General features: G+C 41.5%; 2 protein-coding genes across 3 annotated transcripts in view; one reads left to right on the plus strand and one right to left on the minus strand.

The window, feature by feature from the left end:
* CFAP43 (cilia and flagella associated protein 43) overlaps window positions 1–17,375 on the plus strand; it is a 65,343-nt gene extending 47,968 nt beyond the window's left edge. The window contains exons 29-39 of the mRNA XM_019555989.1: window positions 6,618–6,737; window positions 6,819–6,926; window positions 9,231–9,317; window positions 9,846–9,934; window positions 10,318–10,525; window positions 12,209–12,321; window positions 13,183–13,342; window positions 14,182–14,346; window positions 15,414–15,494; window positions 15,984–16,137; window positions 16,783–17,375. Of these exons, the coding sequence (XP_019411534.1) occupies window positions 6,618–6,737; window positions 6,819–6,926; window positions 9,231–9,317; window positions 9,846–9,934; window positions 10,318–10,525; window positions 12,209–12,321; window positions 13,183–13,342; window positions 14,182–14,346; window positions 15,414–15,494; window positions 15,984–16,137; window positions 16,783–16,955 (1,458 nt within the window). The 3' untranslated portion in view covers window positions 16,956–17,375. The remainder of the gene's footprint in view (window positions 1–6,617; window positions 6,738–6,818; window positions 6,927–9,230; window positions 9,318–9,845; window positions 9,935–10,317; window positions 10,526–12,208; window positions 12,322–13,182; window positions 13,343–14,181; window positions 14,347–15,413; window positions 15,495–15,983; window positions 16,138–16,782) is intronic.
* Window positions 17,376–18,773: 1,398 nt separating this feature from the next.
* On the minus strand, window positions 18,774–26,025 carry SFR1 (SWI5 dependent homologous recombination repair protein 1). 2 transcript variants are annotated; one of them, XM_019556289.1, is made up of 5 exons: window positions 25,882–26,025; window positions 24,847–25,013; window positions 23,488–23,606; window positions 20,248–20,637; window positions 18,774–19,246 (listed from the first exon to the last, which is right to left on the minus strand). In XM_019556289.1, exons 3-5 carry the CDS (start codon window positions 23,581–23,583, stop codon window positions 19,055–19,057), a joined length of 678 nt encoding a protein of 225 aa, XP_019411834.1. In that variant the 5' UTR covers window positions 23,584–23,606; window positions 24,847–25,013; window positions 25,882–26,025; the 3' UTR covers window positions 18,774–19,054. The 2 variants fall into 2 exon arrangements, with proteins under 2 accessions (XP_019411834.1, XP_019411836.1); XM_019556291.1 differs by lacking the exon at window positions 25,882–26,025 and having other exon boundaries at window positions 24,847–25,051.
* Window positions 26,026–26,331: the final 306 nt, after the last annotated feature.

A 26,331-nucleotide genomic window follows, 5' to 3' on the forward strand; every position in this document is an offset into this window, starting at 1 on the left:
GGCACAGTCTGATACCCTGCCTGCAGGGAATCAAACTGCAGGATCTCAGGCATTGTTTATAAGGTGTTTTTGGATCCTTTGTGCGGCAAAATGCCATGTTAATGCAAAATATGGATGAACTCCCATTGTCATTTGGCACTGCAGTAAGATAGGCCTTTTATGTATCCTGCATGCTACACTATGCATTTCTGTTTATTGAGGTTCATTTTCTCTGAAGCTGAATTCAGCCTTGGAGCAGAGGCTGGACAGCAGTGTGAAGTCAAACATCATTGCATTTTTTAACCTTGGCATTTGTATACCAAAAAGATTCAGTGGAAGAGCAGTTCTAGCTCAGTCCACCCCAATATATGAATCTGGCATGCTGTCATTAGAAAATAGTGGGTTTAACATGAATTATAGGAGTTTGGTAAATGAGTACAGCCATTTTCCCCCTTCCTGCTGCATTACATCTCATCTGCCCTATTACCAGTGGTTTCAGAAATAGGTTAAGCAATCATGCATACAAGTACTTATTGTGACACACATTGTAAGCAGGTAGACATCTTGAAAGATGGACTTTAATAACTTAATTCAACCCAGTTATATTTCATATATATTTCATATATTTCTCTTTAATAGACATAACAGAACAGGTGCATGTGTTTCTTTTTCAATAATCCAATTCTCCTTATTGAAATCATTTAGACTAAAGAAAGACTATACCTATTTAAATTACAGACCTTATAAAATGATTATCAGGGCTCTGGTTTGTTTCATATGCTTGTATCTTGCCATACTTATTAATTTCATTGGTACATTAAATATGTGCAATATAATGCTGTTCCAGTCAGACAATCACATTGCCAGAACATTAAGATTGCAGAAGCAATCAAAATCCAAGAAATAATTAAATAAAGGTTGCCCACATGACCTTAATTCTGCTTCTTTGTATCTGGCATTATGATACCATCTTTAATTATATATTTTTCTTCAGGACAGCTACTTCATTCAGAGTTCATGCTATGAAGCAAAGTGTGACTAATTTTTTAATCTAATTTATATAAACTAAGAGAATGCTTTTTTCATAGGGAACTTTGGAAAAGACAAAAAGGAAATACCAGAAAAGAAATGGAATATTTCTAGGATAACAACAGAAAGAAATAATAAAAGAGTTTGCCAGTATGTCCTCCTTATTTTTGCACTCACATGCTTAACAGAACCAGAATTCTACTTTTAGGGTTAGAAGAGGTTTACTAGTTTTCACACATGTGCTTTGTTTTTCATTTTGCGGTTGGTTGGTGAGCAGTGTACAGGCATGAAATAGAAACATAATGCTGTCACCATTTCCTCGTATGGTATTTCAGGACATCATTTACAGAGTGAAAACTGCCTTTAACAAGGAATTTGACATAGTGGCTCGACAGAAGGAGCAGGAGATAGCAAGGGTCAAGGAAAGGAACCTGAGGATCCAGGAAATCTTAACACAGCTTGATCTCCAAGAGGAAGTCTGGGAACCGACTCTTACAGATGACGAGATACCAGAGCGTGTGCTCACTGTCCAGGATTCTGAGGTGCTGGAGAACACAGCTTTCTCTTTCATCTGCTACTTGTGCAAACCTAGTTCTCTCCTTCTCCCTCTTCAAGTCAGCATAAAAAACTAACTATAAAACTGATGTGTTATATGTATGCAAATTCATTCTTTTTCGTGCTTTGCCTTACCTTTTGGATTTTGATCTTTCCATGTGTTGGTGGAACATTCTGAATAATTCTGGATAGAGAGATGGAAAGAAATCTGTAGCATCTGATATTTAAATTGCCAGTAGCAAAAGTTTCTAGACTGGAACATCTTTCCTGGCAGTCACTTGCCTTCTGTACAGTATCTGAATTTATCTCAAAAGGGAAGAATTAATTGGTGCTTGTATCCCTCCACTCTTAAGGCATCCATAACCTTGGTATCAGAACATTGATACTATAGTACCTCCAAATTCAATTGGTAATTTATATATCAACCGAGTTCCTAGCACATGCAGCTCTTTTCATCTGACCTGCTCTTTCCCTTCTGTTCTCTCTGGCTTCCTAATTTTCCTCCTACTCCTGCTCTTTCAAAATGTGCTCTCATTGCCTAATCCTCTGTTTTACATTTTTCTCTAAAACACATGCCTCCTAGAAACACACACATCATTTTGTGCCAAGTTTGTAGTATAGGTAATAAAACTTTTTTTTCTTCACCAAATATTGAACCTGCTCAAAACCTATTGGTTTTTATATGTAAAACAAAATTTGAACTTGTTATCTGATGTACATGTAGCGAAATAACTAAATCTGCAGCAGAAGATATTGGTGAAGACCTGCAAGGAAAAGAGTTATGTTAGCCATCTGGTCATAAATAATTTCTGGGAGGGAAATACCAGTATACCAGTCTACACTGTTCCAATACTGCAAAACCCAGAGGTATAACACATAAAATATGACCCTTAGCAGAAAAATAAGAAGAAATAATGCTTACTAGCTTAGAATGTGGATTTTGGTCTATATGTTAAGAAATCTGTGCATTAACAAGCAAGCAAATTTCCTTCTTGATTGTTATCGTACAGCAGAGTTTAAAAGAAAATAAGCACTCTAGATCTTTATTGCTATGTTTTTCCAAAAGTTCATTGACTGTTCTGCAAGTGAACTGTCTAGAGAAGAAAGCTGATCTGTCCTGTTTTTGTTCCTCCACAGATTAAAGTGGAAAAATACCTAACCCCACAGCAGAGAGCAAAAGCAGAAATGCTGGCAAAGCTTGAAATGCAAAGGCGTCTTGCTGCTCAGGTATGTTTTTGAAGTACCATCTTCTTTTATAATCCTTTGTGATCAGAACTATAAAGATCTTTTTAGGGCAAATAAGGTTTCAGTTAGAGGTGCTCTTTTATATTTGCCTAGTGCTGGTGAAAGGGGCCAGACTGACAGATTTAAGACTACATATCATTTTAAAAACACGTTATAACTCAACTAAAAGTTTTGAACTCCATGCAGTTACCAGATAAGATTCTCTGGCTTGTATTCTGCTGGAGTCAGACTAGAATATCATAATGACCGCGTCTAGTTTTAAAAACTCTGAAACTATACAACTATGAAAGCCATGAAGAAAGACTGGACCATGGAACAAATGTATGTGACACAGATGATGATGGGAGCTGCTTTTCTTCTGCTAACCCAGTGATTCTCAGCCAGGGTGCTGTAGCACACCGGGGTGCCTTGAGATCCTTTAGGATCAGTTGTGGTCTTTCAGAGTTCTTTGCTACAAAAAAATTACTCTGTTATTTTTCTGTAGTCAAAAACAAGTGAAAATTAAGAGCTGGTATTTTCTGAAGAGTCTCTTGAGTCTAAAAAGGTTGAAAACCACAGTGCTTATGGAACACCACCGTGACAGTAGTATTTGCTTTTCCACCTCCCCCCCCCCACCCCAAACCACTATTGTTCCAATTATAGTGATAGTAATGTGGCATATGAGTGTCTGCCCACTAGGAAGTGGGCTAAAACTATTAGCTTATTTCACATAAATAAGGTAACTGAAAAGTGTTTCATTCACTAGTAGGACACTGGATTCAAACTGGAATCTTAGAGGTGATACACCTTGTTAGGTTCCCCAAAGCATCTAAGTCCTGTTTCTCAACAGCATTTTCCCTTTCTTCCCTTTTCTTGTTCAGGACAATGCAAGACAGCGTGCTCTTAATGACATGATGGACGGGGTCCTAGAGGTCAAAAAGGAAGACATCTTGAAAATGGTGAGTTTTGTTTCTGTCATAGGATTTAAGTAAAAGTTGCACTGACAAGAACTGAATAAAATTCAGTAGTTTACAATGTAACTAGAATTCCCAGATGTTCCCAAACCCACCCCAGGAATGGTGGCAAATTCCTTTAGCCCCTACTTTCCCTCCAGTCCCAGCCAACCACTCTCTCCCAAGGCTGGACATGGCAAAATAAGGCTTTTTTGTCAGAAAGAAGACTTGTGTTGAAGATAGAGGCCTATGTTTTCATAGGCTGCCCCAGGATGTAAAGGTAGAGCAAATGCTTTCACTGAAGCTGGTTTCTTTAGTTTAAGCAGGAATTAAATTTCCTTGGGGATTTGCAATGGAAAAAACTGCCTCATCTTTTAGTCAAAGTATTACTATTAAACCCCACCGTAAAGTCACACCAGCATTTTATTGCATCTGATAATGATTGTCTATGAAAGAGTGAAAACAAAAATGACCATATTGACAACCATTAGTGCCGCAGGAAAATGCAGTTTTTGTTCTGTTCATGGCACATGCTCTAGAGCAGTGATTCTCAATCAGGGTGATGGGGTACCCGGGGGTGTTGCCAGATCTTTTGACAGGTGCTGTGAGGTGTGAGGAGGTAAGTGAGATGTTAGAAGATAAGCAGGTGAATTAAGCAGATAGATAACATGGACTTAGGCTTGTTCTTTCCTGGATGATCCTTCATCCCCATGGCAGGGCCTGTCTGCACGGAAGCTCGAACTGTAATATATAAATACGTTTTTGAAATCGGATGCCACTCAAATTGCAGAAGTTGTGGAGGGGCCTCAAGTCCCATGAGGGGAGCCTTGAGTCCGAAAAAGGTTGAGAGCTACTGCTCTGGAGGAAATGCTGGCATCACTCCAGGAAGTGAGGAAACATAAAATAGTGCCTGATTAGAATATGTTATGTTCCTTGGGTCCAAGTCAGAGTACTACTTCAAGCTGTCCTGAAGAGAAAGCTTTCAATAAACTCTGAAGGTGCATTTCCAGTTTTGTGAGTTTTGTAGTTTCTTTTTAACATTGTCTAAATGGAAAATTGGCATTGCTCTTGAAATATCTTGCTCTTTTAATGTTTTCAGGAGATACCCCCACCTCCTTTTATATCCAAACCCGACACCCTTTGGAATGAAGAAGAAAAGAAAATATTTAAGGAATATGAGAAAAAAGTCAAGGAGCTGAATGAAGAAAGAGAAAAACATAGAAAGGTATAATAAAATGGGAAACGGTAGTTGTCTTTGCTGTCTTCATCCACAAAGTTTCTGATCTCTTTCAGATCAGAAATTCTAACAAGTGTGGTAAATTAAGAATATGGTGAGCTGCAGTGGTGTCCAATTTAGAACAGAAACAGTGATGTTTACCGGTGATAACTCGGACATGCCATTCTTGACAAAATTGTTTTCACTTCCCATCACCAACCATTTGTGATGGTCCCAGGTTACCAGCACAAATGTACATATAGTTTCTAAAACACCATTTAGAATTCATTTGCTTGAGTTGCCAGGAACAGTGGTATTAGACACATAACATCCTATTTTGTATCCTTCAGCTTCAAATTTGGGCAGCATGACCTATCAGCTTCGCTGCAACTTCATTTCAAATGCAGAGCTTGTTTGGCATCTGGTGAAAGCATCACCCCATGTAGAACATTGTTTGTGATGCCTGAATCCAAGTACAGAATTTATCTGACGGTAGAAATAGAGCTTTTTCCCCATGATGGGTTGAATCCCCCCTACGCTGTCAGAGCTGGTTTGAGCAAGTCTGTGCTAAGCTATTGCAAGGAAAGCCAGGGTGTGAATTTATGGCACATCAGCTCCTCCTGTGGTAACTGCTTCTGTGCATGCTCTTACCTTATCCTGCTCTCACTGAGGAATAAGCGTTTTCAGCTGCATCTGGCTAGCGCAGAGTAACTGACGTTCTGTAAGATCACACTGTAGCTTACTTCACGGCGCTTGTTCATGGGCCCACACCCTTAGGTTTGTAACTCCTATTGACAGTCAACGATCAAAGCAGTTTTTATTTTTAAAGGAGCTATAAAGAAAATAATTGCAAAAATTATATCCAGACCCAAACACTTTCATTTAAATTGGTGTGTTCTTGTCTGATTTTTAGCTTCCATTACTTTTGAAAGGGGTTGAAGGAACTCAGCACTTGGAAAAGATGTTTCCTTTGATTACACAATATTGTTAGACAAACATATGAAATGTTTTCGTTTTTATAGGTCTTGAGTTTCCGCTTGAGCAGAATGTAGTAAAGCTGGCAAGATGGCCTCTGAAGGGAAATGATCTTCACTCAGTTGGGATACCAAATGAAATATTATCCACTTTGATAAAAAGAGAGGGGTTTCTGTTTATGCAAGTCTTAAGAACAACATCTGTCAGAAATGATTTAGTAGGGTTGGAGTGTTGTTGTAGGCATGATGATCCAAGAAATATGCAAGAAGCAAGGGGTTTTTAAATGATGTCTTTTTATTATATTAATTGTATAATTTAGAGAGCTGTTAGATAAACTTTTGGGAACAAAATCCCCTTCTTTAGATTTAGGCATAGCTGATCCTGTCTTGGGATAGAGATGATATATTAGATATGATCAAGGTCTCTTCCAGCCCTATTTCCTATTTTGATATAAGACTCTATCTAGGAGCCTTTGTGTGTGTGTATTACTTATTAATTGAACTGCAGCAGTGCCTGGGGACCCCAGTTCTGAATGAGGCCAGCAGTCTACAAATACAAAACAAGATAGTGTCACAAAAAGCCCCAAAAAGCTCACTTCCTGGGCAGTCGCCCACCCACCACTAAACCACACAAACTCCTAAATTACTTGTTTCCCTGAAGTTTTAATACTTCTTCTCCTCCACCAGATACTAGAAACTGAACTGAAAAAACTGCAAACAGCAATTCAGGAAACAACGCAAAGTTTCGATGACACTGTATGCAAGCTCTTCGAGAAGAAGGTGAAGTCGGAGATGGTCATATGCCAGGTGAGGGAAGGATTCTGTGCTGCTTATTTCCAACTCCATGCAACAGGACTGTTAATCTTTTACTTCACAATCTTTCCACAGGAAGAACTCAAAATAAACAGCCTCCTGTATTCGTTACTCCTGGATGAAGAGCTGAGCACCAGAGAAGCTGGACTGCATTATTTTCTTGAGAAGAAGCGGAAAGAGAAGGTGAATGTAGTATCTGGATGATGAAGTGCCAACCATTTTCTTACAGAAGCTGGTATTTACACACAAAGATACAAAGTTCTACAAATAACCCTCCCCACCTTTTCCCCAACCACTGCCGGTTGCAGCTGACCCATATTAGAAAGGTGTGCATTTTGGGATGAATATTCATCTCAGTTCTTTCAGAAATAATTTTGTAAATATCCAAGTACTGAGAAAAGCATGCCGCTGTTTGTCAAATGCACCATATATTAGTATCCACTGTAACTTTTCTCGTGGTCCTGATGATGCCTGTGCTAGAAGAAGCTGAACAAATAGGTAGTGAATATTGCTGTCTGTTTTAGAAAACAAAATGATAAATTAGGACAAATGCAGAATAAATCTTCTGAAATTGCAGTTGTCGGTTTGCCCATAACCGATAAGCCACATATGAGTGGATTAGTAACCAGAGATCAAAACAAACATGTCTGGAGCTATATGTAAGTATATACAGGCTTACAACAGTTCTACAATGAAAGTGTTGATTCCTATTCCCTGGAAGTTCATCTGTTAAGATGTCATGTAACCAGCTCTATACTAGCCCATTTTTTTCAAAATATTTTTTATTTTTCTATTTTTAAAAGTAGCCCTTTATTATATTTGTTTGCCCACATTAAAATTAAAATATAACAAACAAGCCTTGCTTTCAGAGAAAAACAGAGTATAAATCTTCCTTATTAGCTAGACAAAAGCTTGGGTAAAACAGGTGAGCTTTCCACAATACCATGACGTGGCAAATTCACGTTATCAGATCCATAAGGAAATCAAATTCCAGTCAAGAACCTTCCACTGAGGATAGCCTGATGACACTTAGAGACCTCTAGCTGATCTCACCTTTCACATTGTCCAGGGAAAGAGGCAGTCTCTTACCTAACTGGGAACCAGTATCATAAAAGATTAGGGATAGAAGAGACCTTAGAAAGTTGCATTTAAGCCAGCTCCTGCTCAAGAGAGGATCATTTTTGTGTAGCTATCCAGAATTAGTGTTTTTCTAACATGAACTTGAAACCTTCCCTGATGGAGATTCCACAATTTGTAGGTAATCCTTTCCAGTGTTTAACTAATCCTCCTAATTAGAATGTTCTTCCTAGGGTCTAACCTAAATTTCCCTTATTGCCCATTAAACCCATTACTTGTCCTATTGCTTGTGGAGACAGAAAACAAATGATCCCCCTCAAATTTATAATAAGACTGATATCAAATCCTCATTACTCTTCTCTAGAGTAAATAATCTCAACTTTTCCATCTTTTCCTGCTACATCACCCATCTTGGTGCCACAGGATCACAGGAAAGTAGGGTTGGGAAGGACCTCGCTAGGTCATGTAGTCTAGCGCCCCTGATCAAGACAGGATCATCCCTGACAAATGCCTGTCCTGCTTTTGCAAGTTTCCAAGGATGGCGATTCCACAACTTCTCTAGGTAGTCTTATTCCAATGCCTCACCACCCTCACAGACAGAACGTTCCTCCTAACCTCCATCCTCTGTGTCCCCTGCTGCAGCTTGAGGCCGTTGCTCCTAGCCCCTACTGCCACAGATTAAAGCCCATCTTCATCCTCTCTGTACCCTTCAGGTATCTGAAGACTGTTATCAAATCCCCCCTCAATCATCTCTAGGCTAGGTAATCCTAGTTCTTTCAGCTTTTTCCTATAAATCTTGTCTCCCAGGCCCCTGATACTTTTTGTTGCTCTGTGCTGGATTCCTTCCAAACTGCTCATGTCCTTCTTGAAGTGTAGGGCCCAAAACTGTACACAATACTCCTAGGGAGGCCTCATCATTGCTGAATAGAGAGGAAGAATCACTTCCCTTGATTTGCAAGTGACACTCCTGTTAATATAACCCAGGATGCTACTGGCTACAGATGTAATAAGTGTACACTAAATTATCATCCAGGTGATACTGCATCGCATCCAGAATTGCATAAGAAGCCATCACACTCTCTATGTGCACTGGTGTAAGGTGCTTCCTGTGATCAACCTCATTAAGCACTTTGGGTATCTGAATTCTACACCTGCTGACCCTTCTGAAGGGTCATTGCATGTGGCCACCTGTAGGAAGCATTGCAAGGATCCTGTCTAAACTTCACAAAGATGTGTTGTGCTAACTGCTTGCAGTGTGGGACCTGCTCAGGAGGCAGTTGCACTGGAAATAAATTAGCTTAATTGTTTTTGTGTGGCGTAAATCAAAAGTACACTTCCATATGCTGGAATACTACTCTATACCCTTCTGCTATTTTTTAGTGCCATTACTGAAATCAGTCTTTGTTACAGCTCAGTACCGCAGAAGCAGTCCAGATTGCAAGAAGACAGGTTGATGCTTACAGAGAGACCTATGACAATTTGGTAGCTGAAGACAAGGTAAGAGTTCTAGACCTATGTTCAAGCAGGTAGAATTACAGAAAACAGTGGCGTTCAGTACAAAATAACCACCCACCAGAGTATGTAGTATTTAGGTCCCAGTTCAGCAAAGCACTTGTTTTTAAGCATGTGAGAAGTTCCATTTAGGTTAATGGAATATGATGGCAATGAGAATATACACACGCTAAAAGTTAAGCCATGCTTAAATGCTTTGTTGAAAAAAGGCTTCTGGGAGCATGGATGGTTTTCTTGGAGAGTACAGAAACCAGTGCCTTAACCTGATGGTCTTTCTCTTTGCACTGATACTTCTTGGGTCTCAGAAAGTATGCTTGTCATGGTAAACTTGCCTCTCTCAGAACTGACAGCTTTAAAATAAAATTAAACTCACCTAAGTAATGGATTGGAAGGTAGATCCCAGGACTTCCTAACACGTTCCCTTCTTATAATTTGGTATTTTTGGGAGATATGGAGGCTGATGCTTTGTAAAATAATATCTCAGTGACCAGAGGCATTTTATTTTCTTGCCAGATTCTGGAACGTGGCTTTAGAAAAGAATTTTCTGATGTTCCTATGCATCTTATAGATCAGCTTTTCAAACTTTACAAACGTCGACCAAGGTAAAATCCCCCTTTGATTTGGACCATATCCTACAGCTGATTACCTTTGCTTTTGTGATAAATTCCAAAATATGCAAGGTATTTTACCTACAAGCAAGAGACAACTTTTCTCAACTTTTAAAATGGTACCTTTGGGATGATGAACCATCTCTTCACTTCACACCAACTGAGTTACTTAAAATGTAGCCAAAATAATTAATATCTAATAAAGCTTGCCTTTTTATCCTTTATAACATAAAGAGTTTTTTACAGTAGCTCACCAGAGGACGTTAGGATGGGGTGTGAAATGACTCTAGTATACCTGGCCTTGTTCTTTCTACCATGAAATGCTGCTTTTCCACACAATTAAAAGTCAGTATTTTCTGTGCTGTGTTTGATGCTAGAGCCCAGAAGATGAAGATGCACCTTGACACTGCTAACCCTTACGGGGACAGACCAGGCTCAGCCAAAGCTTACAAAGATGCACTTGCCCATTTAATGAGAGCCATGAATGAACTCGATAACCCTGAGAACATGCCTGAGGGTTTAGACTTGCCTGTTTGGGAACGTTTCTGTTCTGCTCGGCGAATAAAAGTAGAGAGTGAACAGCTGGTATGTGAAGTGCCTTCCAACAGATTTATTTTGTTGCTAATTGTTGGGAATATAGTTTCTTGTTACCTTTTATGTAGATCAGTTTTTGGGAGGCAAAGAGGATGGTAGCAAAATGATAGTATAGTATAGGTGACTTGTATTTGATTCTCAAGGTACTCAGCTTCTGGGAGTCAGCAAAATACTCATCACTCTTTAGCTTAATTTCTCTAGCACCAGATAAAAAGTAATGTAAATAGGTTCAAAAGAAACCATGCCCAGCTCTCCTTTGGAGAAAACAAGGGGAGAAAGGACACTAAAAATGACTGGAGATTTGGAATAGCCTCATAGGATTTCTCCTCAGACTCCTTTCCCCCCCCCCCCAAACAAAAGCAAACCATCAAGGAACATTATGCTGTCCTCCACCTTTAACTTGCATTTACAACTCTGCATGTTCCTCCCTTGCAAGAGCAAATCCTAATGCCGTTTGTTGATAGAAAGTTCTGTTAAGCTACTGGTTTAGTTTAAGATGATCAAGATTTAAACTTTAACTATTCAAATATGTAGCCCAGATCCATTTTGCATTGCTGAGAAAAGGAAACACAGGCTTCCTTACATGTGAACAAATACGCATCAAAGGGGATGGAGCTTCACAGAGAGGCTAAAGATCTTATTGAGGGATGATCCTAGTCAGGGATGATTCTGCCTTGAATAGGGGGACAAACTAGATGACCTTGTGAGGTCCTTATTAGGACTTTGCAAAGCTTCTATCCCTGATTTGATTCAGGGAGATTCAGCTCAATTCAATGACTGAATCTCCAAATCTGAATCGAATCAGGAGACCCTTTAATCTCTCTGAATTGATTTGGAGTGTTCTGATTCGATTTGGAGAGATTCAGAGATTTGGACATAGACACAGCTTTAAATGTTTTTTTCTACATACCTCTAGGTAACAGGGGTGTGTGAGTGCTGTGATTCTGGAGCAGAAGGAACGCCGCATGGGAGCACAGGGGGCTCCCCAGCATGCTCGGGCAGCAGACCTGGAAGTGGACCAAAAGCACTTCTGATCCACTTCCGGGCCCATCAAGGAACACACAGGGTGCCCCCTGCACCCCTCTGGCTCAGTGACTGGTGCCTCCTGGGTCTGGGGGGGGTCCCCCCATGGCCGATGGCTCAGCCAGGGGGGCGCATGAGCTCCCTGGAGGACCTGGAAGTGGACCAGAAGTACTTCCAGTGCAGTTCTAAGTTTGCTGCCAAGCAAAAGGGGGGGGAGGGGGGCCTGCACTCCTGTGGGATTCTCCATCCGCCCCAGCATCACAGTGTGCATGAGCTGCACCTGGTACCTCAAGGTATGTAGAAAAAACATTTAAACCTGTGTCTCTGGCCAAATCGCTGATTCTCCAAATCTTCAGATTCGGATTTGGCTGAATTGAATCGGGGACAGTGATCTGAATCAATTAATCGAATCGCTGTCCCTGATTCAGGCCAAATCCAAATTGAATATGCCTGTTTCACACACCTTACTTTCCTATGATCCTGTGATTGTAACCATGTGACTCACTGACTTTAATGACACTCATACGAGCAGCCTATTTCTCCATAGATCTCTTCTAAAAATCTGTCTCTATCTGTTCTTGGAAACAAGGTTTGACTCTGTACAGTTATGAATCTGAAAGTGTTCAAGGAGCTGTCATGTTGTTTGCTCAGGTGAAACGGAAAGCTTTGACACTAGCGGAGATGCAGGCTTTTCTCCAGAGAAGAATAGAGGATGATGAGAAGATAAAGAAGGACATTGACAACATCTTCAGTGAAGTCAACCTGTAATTTTACTTGTTATTCTTATGTTCACATTCATCCACATTTTAGCACCTCACTCGCATAAAAATGTACAGATGACTTTAGTATCCCAATTTATCTAAAAGATGCAGGCTGTGACTGCTGAAACTAGAAGGTTATGACTATGGCATGTGTAGGCATGCCCGAGATCGTTTCAATCCAAAAGGCTCAGGTAGCAGCAGTAGTAAAAATGTGGCAGCATGGGTTTCAGCACAGGCCAGCTGCCCAAGCACCCGTGTCTCCAGCAAGCTTGTCCACTATATGCTGCACTATGTGCTACTGCATCTTCAAGGCTTTTGTTACTCAAGTGATCTCAGGTGTGCCAGGTCAGGTGCAGTTACCCTTCCAGATTACAGTGTGGAGCTCAACTTTGTAAGGACCTTGCTTTCATTGGTTCAGACCGGAATGCTCTATTTTCTGATGCCATCACTTAGTCAGCATTACTTTTCACTACCATTGGAAATGAGGAACCAACTCTAAGAGAAGAATTGATACAAAGGCGTTTTCAACACTCTTTCAATTATTCCTAGTGTTGCTTTTCAGTAGGACATCTCTCCCTTATAACGTCTGCTAGAATCTGCAGTGAAAACAAAATCCAGGGTTTAACGGCAGTTTGGAAATGAGTAGGATGGCACTATTCAGCACTCGCTGTAGGAGTAAAGAGAAGACAGGCATCCCCCGCACAAATGTAAAAGTAGTCATTGACACATACAAAAATGCATTGACCTCTCCTTGGTTTCAGCATCCTTTATCATCTTGCTCTTGCCCTATGTTCATAAAGGAAATTTAAACTACGAGGATGTTATCAATCACTAAAAACTGCTTTTGGTTTTCTGCAATTTTAGGTTACAGGAACAGAAGATGAGGTTTCAATTGGATTTGACTGTCCAATTTCTGCTTAAACAAGGACAGGTGGAATTGGAAAGCAGTGAGCTAATACCAGATTACACTGATGCTATTCTCATTAATAAGAGTGTTATTGAAGAACTGAATTGCACTATCCGGGTAATTTACATTTTCTGAAGGAAATTACTAATTTTCAATGAATAATCTTCCTTTGAAGACCGCAGTTTTTCGCTAGTTTGACATCTAATATGTGGCTAGTCTGTTTCAGCTCACTACCCTACACCAGTGGGCTCAGACTTTGCCAATATGTGGTCCTTGAAGCTATTATGAGTCCTGTAACATCTCTTACTGTAATAGGCCGCTGTCCTCAGGTCTGATCAAAGGAATTTTGATTGATGGAAAGGCAGTGTTCTTGTGTGCTACATCCTTTATGCACCTGCTTTAAATGGAGAATTTTAATATCTTTTCCACCAATCCTACAGCTCCCTCAAGCTCAAATGTACAATCATGTCAATAGGCAATTGAATGTTGGGTTATACTGAGCATTGCAAAAATTAAATACCTCTTTCTCATTTAAGGTGAGAGTCTAGGATGATACATAATGCATTTCATTTTTCATATGCTTATTAAAGATTATTTTCTCAGGCAGCCTACCTGCATACAAAAATGCTTTATTGCTTTTGATTGAAGCAAAATTTCTTATACCAAAGCAAGCTCAAATATTGTATAGGTAAAATGATTAGTGCTGTTATGAGGTCATGAATGAACGGATGTTGATTGCAATTTCTTTGTGATGCAGGGCTGTGGCAGTGTGTCCAAAAAACAGCAGATTCGATAAGACTACTGTCTGGATCAAAGCCTCTGAGAGTCATTGCAATAAGCTACATTCGCCCTGCTCAGATTATGACTTTGCAGTCTTGCCTATTCTGTTGCATAGATAACTATTCCATAACCCATAAACTGTGCTAATTAAAATTAATCTGTCTGCTTTTTTTCAGGCTCAAGGAGAAAAGAAAATTGCTAGTATGGTGGAATGTAAAGACTTCTCTAAAGGGATATTTCAACTGGAATGGGAACATAAGAAAATGAAGATGCAGATGGAAGATCTAAACCAGAAGGCTCGAGATATTCAAACCCTGCGTGTGTCAAAAGATCGTCAGCTTGTACGTTACTCTCTCGAACTTCTGTTTTTATCCTGAGAAAAGTTGTGTTCTTTATTTTCCTGCATCTGCAGGTGAACCTAGCTCAAATTATGACCACAGTTCAACCTTAGGGGGTAAACATTTGCTTCTGACTCTTCAGTGCAAAGCTAAAGTTATTAATGCCACATAGAATTAGCCCTAAGCCTTGGAGTAGCAATACTGGTACATCAAATAAGGAATGGTGTTTTTCCTAAAGTAAGGAACTCTTTTTAAACAAAACATTGATCTTACGAGAAAGTTCTGAAGTTGGCCCTATCTAGTATCTCTCAGAAATAACACATCACCTACAATTTTTTAAGGCAAGTAGGCTATCTCTAATTTTTTTTTCCACTTCAGAAGGGGCAGCAAGAGGACTCTTATTTCTAAAGCAGCTTATCAAAAATGCTGCCTGTGCACAAAAAAGGTGCAGCAAAATCCAAACAGCAACAACTGGTAGTAGGCAGGGTGAAATTTCATTGATTGATAGGGGTAGTTGCTGCTGCCCTTCATTGAAGGTAGTTGTAAGAGATACCTGAATTTATCACTGCCCAAAATAGACACATACATGAATGTTTGGTACTTGAGCGCTCTGGGTGGAAAGGGTTGGCTGGGGGTTGTTTGAATAAGGATATCTAATTGAGAGAGAAGCAAGGAGAAGGGGACATAACAAAAGAAGTATAAAGAGGACACTGCCTGAACTAGCAGCTGATTGCATCATTCTGAGAAAGCCTGAGGAACTTAAGCCCATTTGCACCAAAATAATTAGCTATTATTTTTTTAATCAGAGATCTCAAAACTATAGATTTTTAGACCAACTCCAGTTCTAATGTATACAACCCAAGGCATTATAAAGAACTTTCTAGTCAAGCATCCAGATTTCCTTCTACTTGAAGCACTGTCTTAGAACAGTATGCTTAATAGTTTCTGGAAGCACTTAGCACTGTACAGGATAAAAATAAATGCTTTCTTGAGTCCTGTAGCAACCGTCAACCAAGGAGCTTGGAACACTCAAACCCAGCAGTCAGATTTCTTTGTCTTTAATTCTACAGTTCCTAAATGTACTAAACTACGACAGCCGCGTGAACCACCAGGTATCGGTGCTGGAGCAGACCCTTGGTGTTATGGATAAGGTAAATTCTTAATGCGCTGTTACTGAACAAACAAACTTTTTATAAGACTGCAGTAGACTTGCCCTCTCACCCAGTAACCGATACCTCCTCCTCTTCCTCTTTCTTCTCAAAGGTTTAGCATTTGCTGCCTTCCTTTCCACCTCTTTTTATCCCTCTTATCAGGCTTTCCTAAACTGCAGTGCCTGCTAATAGCATCCCTGCCTCTCACTGTCTCATTGGCTTCTTCATTTCAAATCTTATTTTAAAATCTGTTTCTCTCAGGCCTGTACTCCTTAGTTGCTTGTCTCTCCCATTTGTTATATCAGAAGACAAAAAGCTTATTGGAATGCATCTTGTATGAAAGACAAAGTCATGGTGTACTGGCAGTCAAATCTAAAAATGAGTTGAGCTACAATGCAATGCTGCAGATGATGGATTTCCATATAACATTTGTCTGAACAGCTTTAATAGCATCTCATACATTTGCTTTATTCTTTTGGAAATGGACAGCTGCACAAGGAGAAAGTGAAGAAATGTCAGAAAATAATTAAGGACCTGCAGAAGCGCATCAGTCTGAAGGAGCAAGCAAACTACAAACTCAGCCGGGAGCTGCAAGAAATGCTCGTGTCTGTCTCAGAAAGGCGGCATATCTTTGAGGCAGCTGGTGAGTCGCATTCTGCAGCCTTCTTTCAGTCTCAAGTAAAGAAGAGTTAGAAAGGACATCTCCAAGGTTGGAGTGCTGCTGCGGGAGCACTCCAGGAGCATGAGATTAAGAGAGCAGATTTGTTACACATCCAGTAGGTACTGCTGCCCCAAAGAGCAATTTCAGTGTATAGGTTATGCCTGAACTAGAGATTTGCTTCTGTATTAACAGGACAATTGATTATTGCAAGTGAAACCTGGTGTCTCTTCAAGTCACACTTCTACTGGCAGAGAACAGGGTAAAAAAAGCAGCAAAAATTGATTTACTGAACCCACTCCCCTTAGCATTTGTTCCTGGAAAAGGAAAAACAACATCAGGTTGCAAAAGCAAGTATTTCTTTATTTAGGAACACTGTACAGATCTTCCCCATAATAAAGTAGCTAGAGACAGGCTTTCAAAAGCCAACTCCATGTAGGTATTGTTCAATTTTGAATACCTGGCAATGGATTTCTCCCTTGGTACTGAGTTCTCTTTAAATAATGACCCTAACACGAGCTTCTTTGAAATGAACCACGTTCTACAATGTTTGTAACCCTGGGGCAGCACCTACCATAAAATGAATTCATTCACTAACATGAGCTATTCCTGATATTGTGTTTTATACAGACACACAACCAGCTTCTGAAAAGATTGCTAAGGAGCATTACCAGGATATTGTGCAGCGACGACAATTAGTGGATCTTGCAAAGGGACAGGCCCAAGAGATTGCAATTCTTCAGGCAGAAGTTGCAAGGCTGAGAATGAAAACGTTTCCTGCCCTTTACCAAGTAGAGTATTAGCAAGAAAAGCTGCCACAGACACAAGCAGCAAGGCAGCCTGCATGAGTGGATAGAAAATTCTCAACTAAAGGAGCTTTCAATATTTCTTCCTTAATTTACTATTTAAAAAATTTCACCAGTGGACAAAACCTTCAAGTTTGTTTGGTTTGTATATTTTATATATAATCTTGTTAATTCAGTTCATAATGATGTTATTGTTTGACAGAAGCACAAGTCTGGTTATACAGCAGTTGAATACCATCTTCTTTCTGTGCATTTTGTGGTCTACAGTACCCAATCCTGGGACATTCCAGAATGGAAGCAGCTCAGAAAACCCAGGGCCTTTACTTGCATCTTTTTAGAATGAACTAATCTGTCTTGCCCTGAGGTGTGTGTTTGTTTTTGTTTTTTAACTACTTAGCATTTTGACTTAAAAAAAAATTCCAAATCAATAAAACAGCCCAGAGATGGAGGTGATTTTTTTGTTGTTGATATATTAGTAAATGTACTTAAGATACCATGATACCAGGCATCTTAAATATACTTTTCATAAAAATTAAAAAGGAATGTTTGTACTTGAGTCATCAGCCAAGTCCTGATCTAAAATCCCATATTTTACCCCAGATTGAGGCCCCTGAAGTGAGGGAGGGAGTGGGGTTGAGGCTGGCATTGCCCAGCTGGGGTGGGGTAATGGACACAGCTGCAAGCGACTCATCTGCGGGGTATGGAGGCAGCTCCTGCTGCTGCATGCACCCCAGGAGTATGTGGAAGCTGTGTGCCCCCATCTGCACTGCATGTAGGGCGAGGGCAGGCTGGAGCCAAGGCTGAACTGGGGGCTGGGCCAGGCTGCGCTCTGGGCAGGCAGAGGCAGTGCTGAGAGTGGGGCTACGGGAAGGGATTCATCCACCACAAAATTTGCAGTAGCCCCCATCCCAGTGCCATCCACCCCAAGTGCAGCCTTGTCCACCGCCCCAGGAAGAGCCTAGAACTGCCCCAGCTCCACTCTGCCCTCACCCCATACGCAGATTTCAGGCAACACCCTCCCATGTCCTCCCAGGGCGCAGAGAGCAGCAGGAGCCACGCCTCCTCGTGCTCCCTAGACAAGCAGCTCACGGCTCTATCCCATGCCCACCCCAGCTGTGCAGCGCCTGCCCCAGCCCCTACCCCACTCCCCCACTGAGGGAGGGGGCCTTGATCTGTCCCCCCCCTCCCCTGCCACTTCCTTCCTCCCCGTGCCTTCCCCCACAACAGACTTACCAGCCCAACGCTGATTTCCACATTGCCGGGCTGTGCTCCTACCTGTGGCATTTATCGGCCACGTTGACCAAAAAAAGCCGATTGCCAATACTCTGTTTTCCTCATATCGGTGCTGAGCTGATATGGGAATGACGTATCAGTGCACCTCTAATTTGAAGCTTTGCAAGAGAAACTAGGATAACTAATAAAATACCATTCAAATTAAGACTAAATATCAAAGAGAAGTGTGGGTTACCTGTAGCATCAGGTACATGCAGAAAGGTAGGTTAGCGAGACATCTAAAGGCTTCTATTAAAAATTATTCTGTTTTTAAACACTAGAGTTTATGTACTGCTGAGAACTAGTTCTATTGTAGTATAATTGTTTTTACTAATTAAGCATATGCAAATAGACACTTAATGCTCAGAACACTGGCATCAGTTGATTGGCAGTAGGAAGAAACTTGGAAAATGGATGCATACTACAAACAAAAGGTTGAGCTCCTTCACATTTTAACATAACTAGAAGCAGCAGATAACTTGAATCCATTATTTCATAATAAACAAGGCTATGTAATGTGTCAAACTGATCACCAGAAAAAGATGCAACCAGCTGTTTAAGTAAAATATTACTAATTTCATTTTCATATTTCTTCACGCTCAATGGTAATTTTCTCAAATCATCAACATGCGTTAAATCTTCCCCAGAAAATAACTGCCTCTTACAGCACATACTGTATCTAATTACATGGCTCTATGAACAGTCTAGTAGAATAAACCAGTACTGAAGCAGACGACTATGATGATTTAATACATCTGATGCAATCAGTTTATGCAGTTGTTTTTGAGGGCACATTTTTGGAACGAGAGCTTTGCATTTGTTGATTATGTATCTACAAAGTCTTCCTCTGTTCTGCTGTAGTGTAGCAATTGGTCTTCTAATCCAAGGCTGTCTATCAACTGGGTGAGGCTCACTTTCTTTCCATCTGTAGAGAATGCTGATTGAACCTCATAAAGCATCAACTGGGTGCTACTCCTCCATTTAGCTATCAAACACTGCAGATCGGACAGGTTGTTCTGAAATGGGAACATTTACAGAGTTACACAAAATTACCACATTTATCCAAATCCAAGACAGACTTCAACTTTAAGATAACTCCCTCTCCCCTCAATAATTAGATTCTATATGTGGAAAATTAATATATGTTATAATTTTCTATGTACAGAATGTGAAGGGGGGTCTTAAATTGGCTGCCCCTTCCTCCCTTCCGCTGTGGCAGGGAAAGCAGTGGTGGTGGGGGGGTGCAGATCACCACCCCTTGCCCTCCCTGCCTGTCCTCCCCATGCCTGTACTTGTCCCACCTGCCACCTGCTACCTTCCACCCATGTGTGGCTACCCCCCTCCCTACACCCTTCTCCCTGAACTCCCCTCCCTACTTACCTTCTGCTGCAGCTCTGCTTCAGAGCAGGCAGCAGCAGTGGCCCTGGCCCTGGCCCAGCCCCAGCCCAGCCAGGGAGAAGCAGCAACAACTGCTCTGGGCCAGGCTGAGTCAGGTCTGGAAGGGCCAGCCTGCTTCCACTCCCCAGAAAACTAAAGATTGAGAGTCCAGATAATGTGACTCCCGTTTGGTGAGGGGGCAGCAGGACAGGCCCTATGAGGAGAGACTGAGGGACCTGAACCTGTTCAGCCTCAGCAAGAGGAGGCTGAGGGGGGACCTGGTGGCTGCCTACAAATTCATCAGGGGAGATCATAAGCAAATAGAAAGAGCCCTATTCTCCCCAGCACCACCCGGGGTGACAAAGAACAATGGTAATAAGCTGATGGAGAATGGGTTTAAGATCAGGAGGCAATATTTTACAGTTAGGATGGCCAGAATCTGGAACCAACTTCCCAGGAAAGTGGTCCTCGCCCCTACCTTGGGCAAATTCAAAAAGAGGTTGGATGATCACGTGTCTGGGGTCTTGTGAACCCAGCATTCATTCCTGCCTATGGCAGGGGGTCAGGCTAGATGATCTGTTCAGGTCCCTCCTGACCCTAGCTACTTTGAAACTATGACCTATTCAGAAACTCTCCTCACCTTGGATCTGTACATCTTGACCAGTCTGAGCCTACGCAGCAGTTCTTCCTTCTCTTGGAGCTGCTTCATAAGTCTTCTCTTCTCCTCCAATAAATCCTGTTGATTTAGGCCAGGCCCAAGTGACACAGTGCGTGGCAAATTCTGAACACATCTGCAGGAATGGCCCTCCTGCAAAGGACTCTGCAAAGGGCTACTTTTGGTGCAGTTCACCTCCAAGCTTTGAGAACTGTCTTGTAAGGTGGAACAAGGTTCCTTTATGGATTGAGCCACTTCTTCAGAAGCACAATCTTTTCCTTCAGCATCAACCTTAAGACGCTTTGCCACAATGGAACTGGAATTAAATGAGCGTCTCGTTTTCCTCAATCGCTCTCTAAGTGTCGCACTCATTGGCTAAAGAAAAACAGTAACAAAAAACACCAAAGCAACAAATAGCTTGTGTTAGCAAAGACACTGATCGTATTCGAAAAAATAAGCAGAGATGCCAGTCATTCTAGGTTTTGGATTTACCAGCTCCATTCCCATATGATATAAAACATCACTTATATAGGAACTTCACAACTGGTGACTGGGTGTGAAAGATTCTTCTTCATCTTGTGTGTATGTTGACAGAGCTAGGGGACATAGGAAGAGTTCTGTCTCCAGTGTTTTAGACTTCATTGGCATGTTAGTTTAAATAAGGACAGCAGGATTTTCCCCTGAAGTACAGGCTTTAAAGACAGCAGGAGAATCTTCCTGGATTAAGGACCATAGGATTTGACTCGTATGTTTTACTCTAGTTCAACTCTCTTAGCCATCAAGAAGAGCTGCAGCATGCTACTGTTGGAAGGCTCTTTCATGGTGATGATAATTTATTTACTTGTAAGATATCAGCTTGGAAACCTAATGCAGGAGCTGCACAGCTACAACTCAGGATACTACCTGCTCCAGAGAATTGACTAAATGCTGGGTTGTTGGTTTTTTTAAGTCTGTTTTGTTCCAGGTATAATCAACAGCATTAAACACTTTCCAAATGTAAAAGCCATGATTCTTATACCCCAAGAACATACGAACAAAGATAAATTAACTATTAAAGACAGTATAATCACTATATGCAGAAGAACAACTAATAGACATTTTGGAAAGCAAAGCCAAGATGATACATAGGTGGGTAGATATATAGATAGAAAGAAACACCCTTCTTTGTTTTTGTGGAAGCAAAGTAGGAATGAAGGAACTCTTCCCACGACTAACTGTGGCTGAAAGACAAGGATTTCAAGTTATTTATAGGATTCTCTATTTTTTTTGTTTCCTAGAACAACATGCATCCTAAAGTAATCCAAAACAGTGCAAATGATAAAATTCTATTTACAGTAGCTTTGCAACATGTTTAAAAACCATTCCAATGAGAAAAATTCTTCCAGCTCTACTCTGCATGGAAGATCACATCACTGACTGAATAGAAAAAAATTACTTTTTCCATATACAGGTTTGAAAATTAGTTAAATGTATACTCTTATTACATCTTAAATTAGACTGCCAATGCAGGAGGGTGCCACTAAGAGGACTATGGTGGCCAAACTAGGTTGTAAAGATGAATTTAAATTGAAGTAATGTGAATTTACTAATGTACATGACAGGCATCCTACTTCATTTCTCCAGCTGTCATAGTTATCTTGTGCATCCAAATCTTCAGATTCCTGCTTTGTCTAAAAAGAAAATTAGCTGATGCAGTAGAAACATTATTAAGCATCACCAGACGTGAAAGGAAACAAGCCTGAGGCCAAGAATATTAAATTGCTTTTAAATTAAAAACCCAGGGCAGAGATTTTTCAAACTGTTTACTGGTTTTAAGTGCCTCAAACAATTTGATACATCTTAGAAGACTTAAAACTCAAAGGGTGTGTGCTTAGCACTCTCCAAAAACTGTATTTGTTGAGTTCTAGATTCAGTAATTACTAAAAAAAAAGATGTTAATTCACTATGGACCATACTCTTCCCTATGAAGACAGGTCCATTAATTCCCCTCTACTATGGAGAATACTGTGCCACTAAAAATGCACCTGTCTGGACCATTTATGATTTGGTAGATAAATCCAGGGCATTTTTTTTTTTTGCCTGTGAGGGCCATATTCCAACTCAGTTAAGTCGAATGTAACTACCTAAACTTCACTGGTAGTCCCAAGCAAGCAAGGTGTTTTTCTACTCCCCATCCCAAGCACTGTATCCCACTGCAAAAGTTTTTGACATTATCTCCATGTATTTAGTGCATAATTGTATATTTTAATTACTTCTAGGATCCTGAACTAGTAGAGGTATTATATAAAAATAAAAGCGATTTGCAAAAGTATATAAACTTTAGGAAAAAAATGTAATTCAGAAAGTCATTTTTGAAGATCTTTATCCAATACTTAATATATTTACAAAATATTAGGGGGAACTTTGGGGGAAGAATCCAAACAGCATAGCTGTACACATCTTTTTAATCAGACCCTACGTAGACCACACATTAATAGTGTGGCATGGTCAGCATGACACTAATGACACAGTATATATTTGACATTACATCAGAGATGAAAGAGGATATTAAATAGAGCTCTGATCCTGTCCTGAAGACATACTGTGCTTCCATTGTGCACAGAGATTTTTTTTTTTTTTTAAATGTATAAATAATTTGTGTTCCAAACAAAGAATTAAACAAGACAACCTGGATTTTAGGCGAGTTTTGCCAAGAGAATAGAAAGTTAGTTAAGAAAGCTGTTACAGACCTCAGGAGGAACTACAAAGGGTTCAGCTAGGACCATAGGAAGAATATAATGACGAGGAGCAAAGGGAGAGACCAGGTCTGGGAGGAGTGGGACAGAGCATGGGTTAGGGAGCTGCATTTCTTTGTACATGTGCAGGCAGCAGCAGCATTCTGCATAAACTGAAGCCTGAAGCACTGGGACAGGAGGAAGTTGTCCAGGTGGAAAGAAAGATTTTTAAAAAATTAAGTAAGTTTAAATAATACCCTGAATATTTGTGCAGGTATTTATAGAGCTGTATTACTTTTCTTAATAATTAGGGCACGTAGCACCTGGAACACTACGTAAATATATCTAGAATACAAAGAACATGTCTCAGGTATTGACATTCTGGGCATAGATTTTTTCCCCCCCCCCATACTATTTCAGAGACCACAGGAAACAATTTTACATGAAATTGGTACTGCTACACATAGCCCCAGTGGGAAAGCTTCTCTAAGGAAATGGTAGATTTTCATACCTGTTTCCCTGAGTTTGTCTTTGGAGGGGCTGGTGTCCTAGGGTCCTCTAGAGTACTGCATGGTGATGCTGATTTGTCAAATACAGGTGTTTCCATCTTGAGAATAAAAACTTAATTTACTGGAGATATAAGAATACAGTATGTATAAGACAATCAGGACTCATAGTAGAGACAATGTCTTTTATTAGACCAACAAGATATTTGCATAAAAATTCTTTAATTACAGGCTTTCAGGCACAAACACCCTTCATCAGGCATTGGAGAAAAGATTGTAAAAGTTCTCCTGGGTTGACAAGTCAGGATATTTTCCCCATGTCAGAATAAGACAAGAAAGCAGCAGTGCAAACAAGTAAAATGACCTGAAATTGAAGCCTTTCTACTTACTCAGATCATAAAGTTGTCTATTTCTACAGGGCCATATTCTCCAAACCTCACATTCACCAAGCATTATCTTACTTTATCAATCACCCTCTTTAATTTAGAAGGATTAATGGCAGTACTAGTAGGGCTGGAAGAACTTAGCTTTTACATGTTTCTCTCTCTAGAGCTATAAGAAATAAAAGAATATACTGTGTATGAAGAAGAACAGTACAAGCGTGCATACAATTTCCACTGGCAAATAAGGCTGCTTGGGTAGATGTGATCTCTTTTTATTAGACCAACTATTTTAGTTGGGAAAATTGTTCTTTACAAGCTTTCAGGTGCAAAGAGATTTCCATTTTCTATCTGCCAATGGATAGATGCTCTTGTGCGATATAGGGAAGTGGCATGTATTTATAAGGAAATTAAACCTTTCACAGGGCCACCTCCAGCAACATCTTTTGCATTTCTACTGCTAACAAATTCCTCCTCAACTTCAAAACTGGAATAATTCCTTGCTGCTAATCTGGGTAAGAATTATATTTACGTCGAACCTTCAAGGCTAAAAGGGTTGCTGGGAGCACAAGATTTTTATCATTCGACGATACAAACAATTAAGTTTTTGTTAGGGAAACAAAAAATACGAAGCAAAATCATTACATACACATGGCTCTGAAAATAGTCTAGTGTCTTTTTTTTTTGGAAGCGCGATGGTTTCAGGTATGCCGCTTGAATAATCACATTACTCATGCGAGGGAAATGTTTAAGATTAAAATGAAGCTCCCCCATTTGCTCAGGGAAGCACGCCGTTTAACATGGCAAGGCGCGCTCAACTTCAGATTGATTTGAGGACATCTCATTTAGTTTGGCATTTGTGAACCACCTGCTAACCACCCACGTGCAGCTGCAAAGTTGTCAATTATGCCTTGGAATGCACCGCCATTAGCAGCTTAGAAACAGGATCAAGGCACATCTTTAAGTTTAAAAAAAATCTATAACCAATTTGCACGAACACTGCAAGACAGACACAAAGTGCCTCCTGCCTCGGGGTCACCGTGCAAGGTACTCCAGGTCGAGGCGGTTCCCGTCCCGTAGGCAGGAGCATCAGGCTGCATGTCTCTCGCTGCTCAGTTAAATAAAGCATGTGGTTGATATTCTATTTTAGGCTATTTAAAAAAAAAAAAAAGGCTTTATATAGTAAAAGTCCTTTTAGTCCTGTGTCTTAGCAGCTTAGTACCTTAAACAGGTGACCAGTACTAATTGCAGGTAATAATAATGCTAAGTGACTGGCACCAGAGTAAGCGAGAGGGTGGGGAAAAACCATTATCACGCCCAAACGATATTTCGCAGATAAAACACGAGTCTTTTCCTGCCACGTCCGACAACAGTTTCAACGGTCTCGAATCGAGCTGCCAACCGCTTTCCAAATCCGGGCCCATGTAACACCCAGGTTATTTTTCCTCCTAGGGAGATGTCCCAACCAGACGCATTTGAGGGTGCATCAGCAAAGGCGAGTGCCACAAGCCACGGCCCCCGTCCCACGTGGGCAGAACCGGCCAGAGACGTCCAAACCCTGCTACGGATATAATCCATCATCTCTTTGTAAAATTCCCATCACCCCCAACACTCCCCTAAACTCGCCCCAGTGGGGGTTGTGCTGCTCCTGCAAAAGGTTAATAGAGAGAAGCAAACCCCCCTCTGACTTGGGGTGGGCGGCAGAAAAGGCCTTCCCAAACCCTGGGCCAGGCGGGCCACCAACAAGCCTCTGTCAAATCCCTTGCTCCTGCTGTGCCTCGGTCTTCCCTGCTGTGTAATGGGGAGAAGGACGCTAAGGGACCCTCATTCAAGACACATTTGAAGGTGGCTTCTACTCCAGCTGAAGGCAGCCACGTGCCTTGCGGGAGGGGGGGATGCACCCCCCCGGGGCTCAAACCCACCCCAAGGCGCCCCATTGCAGGGCAACCCCCTCCCCCTCCAGGGTGCAGCCCTGATCGCGGGGACAGCTCGTGAGCACGGGGCTCCCCGGCCCGGTACCTCGCCCCGGGCGGCCAACGGCTCCGGTCTCCCGCGCGGGCGAGGGAAGGAGTAGGAGTGCGCCCGCCCGCTCCCGCGCACAGACTCGGCGCGCGCGTGAAACATGAAGACGCAGCACCCTTTCCCCGGCCCGCTGGGGGGCGGGGCCCTGCTAGAGAGAGCGGCAGGGGAAGGCGGGAAACAAACAGCAAGGGACGGATCCGCGCGCGGGCGGGCGCGCGCAACGCGAAGATGCGCCGCCCGCCCCTGGGTGTGAAAGGGAGTCGGCGCGCGGGAAACAAAACAACTAACCAGCCAGCCAACCAACAAACACTTGGTGGGGGCGGGGCGGGAGGCTGCGCGCGCACTCGGGCGGGGGGCGCGCTCAACGAAACAGCCCCTCGCGCGCGGAAGTGTGAAAACACAACAGCAAGGAACAACAAACGAAAAACCGTTCACCCCTCACACAGA

This window comes from Crocodylus porosus, unplaced genomic scaffold (assembly GCF_001723895.1).
Source record: "Crocodylus porosus isolate Cpor-Errol unplaced genomic scaffold, CroPor_comp1, whole genome shotgun sequence".
Classification (NCBI taxonomy): domain Eukaryota; kingdom Metazoa; phylum Chordata; order Crocodylia; family Crocodylidae; genus Crocodylus; species Crocodylus porosus.

Coding starts and splice junctions, on each gene's coding strand:
- SFR1 (XM_019556289.1), bottom strand. CDS start 23,583: ATGGAAACACCTGTATTTGACAAATCAGCATCACCATGCAGTACTCTA. Junction 20,638..23,487: donor AGACAAACTCAGGGAAACAG/GTATGAAAATCT, acceptor GTTTTTCTTTAG/CCAATGAGTGCGACACTTAG. Junction 19,247..20,247: donor TCAAGATGTACAGATCCAAG/GTGAGGAGAGTT, acceptor TTCCCATTTCAG/AACAACCTGTCCGATCTGCA.